The sequence below is a fragment of the Triticum aestivum genome, chromosome 2A (assembly GCF_018294505.1).
Source record: "Triticum aestivum cultivar Chinese Spring chromosome 2A, IWGSC CS RefSeq v2.1, whole genome shotgun sequence".
NCBI classification, from domain to species: Eukaryota; Viridiplantae; Streptophyta; class Magnoliopsida; order Poales; family Poaceae; genus Triticum; species Triticum aestivum.
The window spans coordinates 36,829,531-36,838,723 of NC_057797.1; the positions used below are offsets into that span (position 1 = coordinate 36,829,531).

The window sequence follows — 9,193 nt, forward strand, 5'->3', positions numbered from 1 at the left end:
AAGCAATGATACTCGTACTACTACATGTTTGTTGGGTGGTTTCCTTGCTGGGATCCAAACACAAACACAAAACAGAGAGCGGTTTCAGAAGCCTTGTCATCTCCTAGGATAGAGAGTATATGCCAGGAAGTGACATGGAACTTGCTCATGCTTAGCTAGCTACGTCGTGGCTGATGCCCCCTGCACGAGGCAAAGTAATGGTTATACTAGTGCTGACCATACGTCCAGTAGATGCACAATTGACAGTGACATTCTGAAGCCAATCAGGAACTCTTTTTTTTTCCGAAACGGAGGCAAAAGATTTGCCTCGTCTATTAAATAAGGGAGGAATAGAGTTTTAGAGTTTTACAATGCCCACATATACGGCATGACAATTACTCGCGCAATATAATGATCCCTAGTCGTTTTGCACCAGCAGTGATCCAAAGCTTTGCCTCCTCCAGAATGGAGCTAAGAAGGATAGGCGGCGGCGCGCTCTTGCGGCGGAACACCCTGGCATTTCACTCATTCCAGATGGTCCAGGAGACAAGCATAGTGAGGGAGGTCATAGCGCTCCGGTTGGGGATGTGATTGCCTGTGCTTTTGTCCCACCAAGCGCGGACGGAATCATCAAGGTGCCAATCGGTGGTGTCCATGTGATCAGGAACTCTTTTGTTCACACGGTTACTCTTTTCGGTTCAGTTCAACGCAGAACTTGCAAGCCACCCACACAGGTCCTGTACATTTGCACAATTGACAGTGATGTTCCTGCGATCTACTCCCTCCGTTCTAAATTACTCGCCGTGGTTTTAGTTCAGAGTACTACCTTGAGCCTTGGAGAAATGACGGGGCGGAGCCAGGAAAGTGCTGGGAACATTCAGACCAAATACTGCTACTAGATTGAAAGTGATGTTCCTGCGATCTACTCTACCACCTTGAGCCTTGGAGTAGTAGAGTAGATTGCTGGGGACAAACGAACGAGCGGCTGTCTGATCGAATCGAAATCATGCAGCCAGCAGCGGAAACCAGCGCATGTGCTGGCAGGTCACGTAGTACGTACTGTATTACCTTAATCCCTTTGGGTCACCCAACAACTCACTAAAAGGCATTGCACTTTCTGAATTCTGATGGCTTCAGGTTGCGTTGGATCTTGGCAGCGAGATCCGCGCGGCGCGACGCGACACGCGGTGGTGGTGGTAGATCGGCCGCGCATGTAGGAGGGGGACAAGCAGCAGTATCTGAAAGAATGTACAGGATTCAACAAGATGTTTAAAGAGTTCGTAGGAGAGTGAGCATGGGACTGGATTCAAGGATGCATAAAACAGCTCTCTGAACTTAGATTTCGTTTAAAGAGTTCTAAGAGGTACACCTTCTGTCTCAAAATACAAGATGTTTTCTGACACTCAAAACACGTCTTTTATTTTGAGACAGAGGGAGTATTTGTGACCGGAGCATTGGCCAACCGACCGTTACTCGCCAAATGCAAGAGAAGAGTAAACATCTACAAGAAAGTTTCTTGTTTTGTTTTGCGAGCTGAAGAACACAAAAAATGCCACGAAACTTGATAGGATGACAAAGGACACATATCGATTGGCTGAAAGACATGCTAAAAAGTACAGACATGCGCTTTCGAAAAATTCCATATTCAAACTTTTCAGTTTCAAAAAAATCTGAAATTTTTTTGTGAAGTAAACAAGGATGTTATGTGTATGTGTGTAAAATTTCAGGATGAAATATGTTGAAATGCGACCTGTAAAAAAAGACAAATTCATGGCCCAGGAGGATGAATGGTATTCAAGTGTTAAAAAGCCCAGATTTGTCTTTTTTTGCACAGCCCTCCTTTTAACGTATTTTGCCTTGAAAACTTACACACATGTGTGTTATGCCTTCATGTATATCTGTATTTTTTTCAGAATTTTTTGAAATGTAAACATATGAATTTCGATGAAATTTGAAATTTGAATTTAGAGGCCTCCATGGAGGCCGAGCCCCAAAGGCAATTTTCAGGTAACAAGACACAATAAAAATCATAGCTATATAGGAATAAAATTCCAACTCTCGTCAATAATAAGAACAAGAACGGTCTCTCTCTTTATTGACAACAAAGTCACAGGTGCAATCGCAACTTTACAGCGAGTTTACAGGCACAGGTCTCTCGAGCATGTAAGGACGACGGCTCATGGACAGTTTCTATTGAGGTAAGTGTTTAGTGTCCAACACTGCAACAGGAATCCAGACATCCTAAGACACATACATCGCTCATCAAACATGGCTCAAATTATACACATCGAAATCTTCCCAAGAGTACACGAATGCCTAATTACATACAGTAAAATTTTGCAAAACTAAAACTTTAGAGTGGGGAACTGCCCTCAAACTTCAGAATGGATTACCACATTGGCGAGTCGGAGAACTTCTGCTACCAACAGATCCTTCAGAGAGATCAGAACACGCCGAAAAGCGTGGCGGCGGCGAATAACAAAAACAGCACTCCTCCCAGCAGGCCAACCTGGTGAGAATGGCACTTTCTTGTAAGCCATACGAACCAGAGCCAAGCTCTCAAAGTAATGCAAAACCATGAGCCGGAGGTTACTAGCAATACGCTTACCAGCTTCTCGGATAGGTAGTTGGCTAGGAATGCTCCCCCGATGATCGCAAGCAAAGTTGCAACCAAGTGTCCAGCTATGGCCCCGCTAGCAACGCCCAAAGGAGACTGGGAAAAAAAAAAGAGCCCGATTTACGCTTACGCAGGAGCTAAACCAAATCAACAAGCAAGTGATGTTAATGCGTATTCAACAGACCTGTGCAGCACCCAAAGCAATTGTAGCCAGCATAGAGCGATCCCCCCACTCCTGCATGTACACAAAGTTTGGCAGGCGATAAACCACTTGTTCACGAATTGACAAGATTTGAGCATCCAACCTTCGACGGCAGTGATTGTTTGACAGATAGTATTTCTGAACATGAGAGGCAACTTACCGCAAAGAAAACAAGACTGAAGGATTTCCAGAGAATCGCAAGAGGACTGGTGATTTTCAGTGAAGCCTACAAAGTAAAACAACCTCCAGTAAACAAAAGATGGAAGGCAGGGATGGAACTTTCATTAACTTCAATACTTTTTTTTGTCTGAAACACAACATAAGGAAATCCAAAATGCGCCACGTTCTAAGGATACAAATCTTTGCTTGGACAATGCACAGTTGCAACAGCTTCTCAAAAACTTGAAGTAAAGCAAAAGATTACGCTATATCCCTTTGGAAATAGGTGATGCTTTAGAAAATGTGTAGCCAAAGTCAGACCTCCCTAAATTTGTCTTGCAATGCATAACAAAATATTAAGATTGGAAACGTGAAAAGAGTACCATAAGATTTGTCATGAAAAATATTTTCACAATACTACGATGCTGCAATGTTTCACTAACTTATTCATATGCAAAATAACGGTCAAAGTTGGATATTGGAGAGCAAGCTAATGTCTGAAATGTCAGAATCAAAAACTCTCGACAGAATCAAAATATCTGGAAAGCACAACCTTTTCCTTAACAAGCTCCTCAGCTTCAGCCAGTTCGCCAGATTCAGAGCTTTCTTGAAGATCCCCATTCACTTTATCTGGAAGTGCCCATGCATCTTTAATTGATTTGAAACCAAAAAATGCAAGGAGCGCAACCGCTGCATATTCTCCTATGGGTAACGCTGCAGACAAAAAAACATGTTTGCGCATGTCTTAGTATATGTGGTATAAACTATCTTACAGAAAGTAACAGACGAAGTGTTGAAAACTTAATTTAAAGCACAAACCAATTGACTTAATTAAGGTCTATAGCGTTACTAACTTGTTTGAAATTGTGCTGGTACAGACTGAAAGATCCGTCCAATTACGACACTCACAATAGTCATCAGGGAAAGAGCAGCCATTGACCCAAGTAAAACCTGCTCATAAAATGCACACAACGATATCACTAATTTACCATTGAAATAGTTAGGTAAGGAACTACATATTTCTCTACAAACAACACAACTGAAGGCAATGGTATCATCATCAGGACGCAAATAGTTCTCTGCTACAAAAACTCATAAAATGTATCATATCATTAATATCTTGATCTCTAGCTACAAAAACAGTCTTTCTGCTCTTGGATGGGTCCAACATGCTTATGTCTATAAGGGGTTGTTCTCTGCTCAACTTTCCACAGAGCACTGACCATTAGACTCCTCAACAGAAAATCCAGTTAAAGGTCATATCTTTCTTTTACATACACAAAATGGCATAAATATTAAATCAATATTCTCTCAATCAAGATGAGACTGACAGGAAAGGGAAAACAAGGTAAGAGCAGAATTGGAATAACTAGGCAATGAAGTGAGGCAGATATAAAATCTCAAGGTCCACAACATACCAATGCCTTTTGATACTGCATCGCAAGTAGTGCAGCAATGAAAAATGTCTGCAATGACAAGAAGGGTCAGCCTGGTCAAATTTGTTGGTTTACTTGAATGTATTACAAATACTATCAAATAAGCATCAAACTAAAGCATAGGATGTTGGCTGAAGACAGGTCCAAATGCAGAGAACATTTTAGAAGAACATATAGCTACAACTGATGGTCTAAATTACATCACAATAATTCACTGTCAATGCAATATAACCCCAATCTTACAGAACTGACAACCACATTCTCTAATTCTCAAAATAGCATAAGCCAGAATCAGAACTGTAGATGAAGCTGAATGCTGCTTTGTGCTATGTTTCATACAATACATTACAGGCCAATCGCTCGCCATGTATCACTCCGTAGAGGGGTTGGCAACATCAAAATAAGGTCAACTCTGAACTTTAATGATGGAGCATGAGAATTAAAGCCTCTAAAAGGGGTTGACAACAAGAGTGTAGGTGAAACCTAGACTTCTGAGTGAAACAAAACTTCAGTTTGTTTAGTGACATCAGTAACTCCATTTGTGTCGTGAAGATCTTCCTTACACCACAAGGTTACTAAAGTACACTATTGTCTATTAAGAAAACGTGAAAAACTCTTACTAAAGGAGGATAACTAAGGAACATGCCAAAATGTACACAAAAGGAATAAAAAGAGAAAAAGGAGAACTGAAATGGTTTATATACCTTATCCCCGATCTCGGATACAAAAATGAGTGTAAATGCTGCTGTGAAACCTGACTTTGCTAGTGCAGCTACAACTGCAGATGGCTGTCCTTTAAAGAAAACGATAAAAGCAGATGCCAGGGCGCACAGAAGTAGCACGGCAGCAATAGCTTGCATGTAACGAGATCCTGAAGCTGGTTTTGCTCTGCCATGCATTGTCAATGATATGAGCTCAATGCTATCTGTATCAGGACAGGACCAAAGCTGGATGAAAACCAGTTGAGGGGCGAGAACTCACGGTTCATTTGAACTTTTGGTACCAGAACTATCCAACTGTTCCCTACGGCCACCTGCTTCATCTCCTTCATAGCTCCCAGCTCCAAGGTCTATGTTAGATGTTTGCACTCTGACATCATACCTTATTGGCTTCAACCATGACAACAACCTACATCTTACTGTTAAAATGAAAACATGTAACTACAGATATATATGCCTCACTAAAATTGAACAAGAAACAGGTAATGATAAAAAGCCTTTCTTCTAGTTGATTGCAATAAAGGCGATTTAGACAGTGCTATGCAAGACTCCTTTGCCATAAATACATAATAGAGGTGCTTGCTATTTGAAGTCGCTGTGCATATGGGTAAATGGGCCCATCAGCTTTACATAGATGCGTGATATGGGTATGATACGTTCATATGGAGACAGCGATAAAATGCTTCCCAAAGACATGGATAGGGTGGCATAAGTGTAAAATCCCCAAAGATGTAGAGTCCATGAGAGATTAAAAACTGAGATTATCCTGACCGAAACTATACATTCCTGGCCTCCTTGCTGTTGCTACGACCACAACTAAACTTACTTCCTCCATTCCAAATGAATAAGGCGCACACGGTTCCCAAAATTCAACTTTGACCGTAGGTTACATCAATAATGTGAATTTTTGTGACTTCAAAAGTGTACCATGAAATCTTCTTTTCAATACGAATTCAATGGTATATGTTTTATACCATATAACCCACATTTGGTTGGTCTAAGTTTTGGTCAAAGTTGCATTTTGGGATGCGTGCGCGTCTTATTCATTGGATTGGAGGAGTATATATTTTCTAGTGTACTCCGTCGAGCACACCAAGGATAATGACGATGAACAATGTGACAGATTTTGTTTGGGCATTTCATCGAACATGTCAAGGTCACCAGCAGCCACCACTCATGTACATTTTATATGGGGTTGAGTTGGAATGAATCAGCTATCAGTAGGTACAGGGTAAACTAGGATCAACCTTGAGCAACTAAAATAGAACCACGGATGGATCAGATTAGGATATGGTCAGCCAGAACAAAGCAGTGCAGACAAACTATAGTGATCCTTACCAAGGCAAGACGAGACAACCGGAGCCCCCGCGCCTGTACTCCAGTAGTGGTGAGGGGGGCGGCGAGCGAACTCCAGGCCGCCGCGTGCTTCCGTCGACGGAGGGCCGGCGGCGCAGGCGAGGCGAGCGTGGCTCCTCCGGCGGGCGGCGCCCTGCGAGACGCACGCGGGAGCCGCCGGCGCCGGGAGGAGGAGGGCGTGCCGGCGAGGCGCCGCGAGGCCGGAGTGGCCGCACGCTCCGGATGCCATGCAGGTTCGGGATAGGGTGGTCAGTCAGCTGTCCGTATCGCCTGAGGCGCAGTCTGTCAGTGTGCAGAGAAGTGAGACTGAGAGCGCGTGGTCCCCGTAACAGAAAAGCCGAGGAGATAGAAGAGAGGGAGAGGGCACCTGCGTCTCTGCCAGCGCCGGCCTGGCGCGCGGTGGTGCGGGCGCCGGCCGCCGCTGCCGGCCGGATCCGGGCCGGCGGTGGGGGCACGAGGAGCTGAGACGGACCGAGAGGGGCCAACTGGCCAAGCTACTTCCTGTCGTCGCGCCCACCACCGAGCCACTCGCTGGGGTCGTCGCGCCACACGCTGGTGCACAGTGGAAGCCTCCCGTTTGGCGGATCTGGAAGCTCTGCTCCATGACACGACCATGACCGCCATTGTCAGCTGACTGGGGCCACAGGTGAGCGATGGTCGGAACTGTAAGTTTTTGACGGTTACAGGGTCTAGGATGTAAAACACCCAACCGTGTTGACACATGTATCAGGAGGCAAAAGCTCTAGAGATCCAGAAACTTGCGCTGAATATGATGGTTTAGTTCATAAACTTGCAAAAAATGATCAATTAGTCCACAAACTTGTAAACTATGTGATGGTTTAGCCCATAGCCAATCAGAGGCGGACAATTGGCGCCCAGCTGGCTGCTTCGTGGCACACCTGTTCGGACCGGCGTTTCTATGGAAAGCCCCTCAACATTTCAGGAAATCACGCCCACAGTCCATGTAACGTGTTAGCTGCTGTGATTCCTGTCTGAAATAACATGTTTAGACGGACATTGATCTGGTCACTTGGTCGACAGTGTTTTCAATCACGTCTTATGTGCATTTGAGTTCAACTCCTTTTCCCCCATTTTCCTTCTTAAGAAATGGTAAAATCATTGTGCAAAAGCAACATGTGCAAGGCAGATCTGCTGCTTTCACACCACTGCTCTACATGAATGAGACGTGAACTCTCGTATCATTTTGTACACTTACAACACGGTAACGCTATACGGTTGAACTTGAACAGAACGGGCACTTTGCAAAACAAAACTGAATCAATCGATACCAGCAGGAAAGGTTGGCACCAACAAGCCAAGCCATGAACTCTACACCGGGGGGACTCGAGCACCACATACCATGATCGATTCGATGTCTCTCGTCTCTGCTTCTGGTAACCGGTGTCCTCTCGTCATTTTCTCTGTTCAAGTTTCCCGAAACGTTGAGGGGCTTTTTCACAAAAACGCCGGTTCGACCAGGTGTGCCACGAATCAGCCAGCTGGGTGCCAATTGTCCGCCTCTGATTGGCTGTGGACTAAACCATCACATAGTTTGCAAGTTTGTGGACTAGTTGATCACCTTTTGCAAGTTTATGGACTAAACCATCACATCCAACGCAAGTTTCCGGGTCTCTAGTGCTCTTGCCTCATGTATCATCATCATATCCACCAATGTTTTTACTAGTCCTAGAAAGAGCTACCAGCAAGGGACGTGGATCCTCTGACTTATAAATCCCTGCCATACCTTGCCTTTGAGTCACTGACAGGTGGGCCCCATGCTCTGTGGGACCCATGTGCCAGCGACTCAAAGGTAGGCTAGCCCACGACAAAGGATCCCCGGCCAGCTGGTGTCTTGCATGTCCTTAGACTCCTAGTCACAGAGGACGCACCAAATTGGCAGGAGGAATCTTCTTCAGTTTGTCGTCCAACACTTGTTCTGAAGGGGTGAGCTTGATAAAAAACCTTCATACTCATAGCGGCCCGGGATGTTCTATATGAGCCGCCAATGAGGAGGGTGTCTGAATGGAGCCAAGGAGAAGCGTGGCATAACCAGGCTTGGACGAATACTTCTCGGTGGAGGTCCAACTCCACCGAAGCTCGTCCGGGGTGTTCAAGAGGGTGGTATGACGTTGTCGACGTGGAAGCTCGATGTACTGAACCATCACGGTGGGACCAAGCATGCCCTTGAACCAAGAAGTGAATATGTAAACCTTGTGGACTGTGTGGGCCTTCCGATAGTGGCGTGGAACAATGGCATAGACTAAGGGAGTCAACTTCGAGATGGACTTCCTATCGATCCGGCGGTCTATCCAGAAGAGGTCAGAGCTGCCATCTTCTAGAGCCTAAGAAATGTAGGTGTGGAGTATTGCACGGATCTCGGGGTCACAGGGGAGGTGCGAAATATAGCTTGGATATCACGGTCAAAGGGGAGGTGCAGAATATGTCATGGATCTCGAGGTCGCAGGGTAGATGCAGATGCCTCGAAGGATGGGTCGGGTTCGTCTTTTGGAGATAAAGCTAGAGATTTCGCAGGGTGATGCCTGAGCACTGGAGATCTCAGGTCCTGAGCCCATCAAGTAGGGCTGGGCGGCAACAATTGCTAGTTGATGAGACACTGGACCTCATGTGCGTTCTTGCGACCAACCTATAGGAAGTCCTGAATGACATGGTTCACCTGCTTTAGGATCATCTTTTTTAAGGCGCCGGGATGAGGTAGTGGACTGGG

General features: G+C 45.1%; 1 protein-coding gene across 1 annotated transcript; it reads right to left on the bottom strand.

Moving 5' to 3' along the window:
* Positions 1 to 2,044: 2,044 nt before the first annotated feature.
* On the bottom strand, positions 2,045 to 7,128 carry LOC123187269 (GDT1-like protein 2, chloroplastic). Its single transcript, XM_044599082.1, has 11 exons — positions 6,836 to 7,128; positions 6,451 to 6,750; positions 5,375 to 5,531; positions 5,098 to 5,281; positions 4,376 to 4,423; positions 3,812 to 3,908; positions 3,511 to 3,671; positions 2,959 to 3,024; positions 2,781 to 2,831; positions 2,588 to 2,692; positions 2,045 to 2,488 (listed from the first exon to the last, which is right to left on the bottom strand). Exons 2-11 carry the CDS (start codon positions 6,695 to 6,697, stop codon positions 2,423 to 2,425), a joined length of 1,182 nt encoding a protein of 393 aa, XP_044455017.1. The 5' UTR covers positions 6,698 to 6,750; positions 6,836 to 7,128; the 3' UTR covers positions 2,045 to 2,422.
* Between the last annotated feature and the right edge of the window lie 2,065 nt (positions 7,129 to 9,193).

What these genes read in the sequence shown, in the direction of transcription:
- LOC123187269 (XM_044599082.1), bottom strand. Translation starts at nt 6,697, where the DNA reads ATGGCATCCGGAGCGTGCGGCCACTCCGGCCTCGCGGCGCCTCGCCGG. An exon ending in TGCAGTATCAAAAGGCATTG is followed by an intron (nt 3,909 to 4,375) that starts GTATGTTGTGGA and finishes TTTTATGAGCAG; the next exon opens with GTTTTACTTGGGTCAATGGC. An exon ending in ACTACCTATCCGAGAAGCTG is followed by an intron (nt 2,489 to 2,587) that starts GTAAGCGTATTG and finishes CATTCTCACCAG; the next exon opens with GTTGGCCTGCTGGGAGGAGT.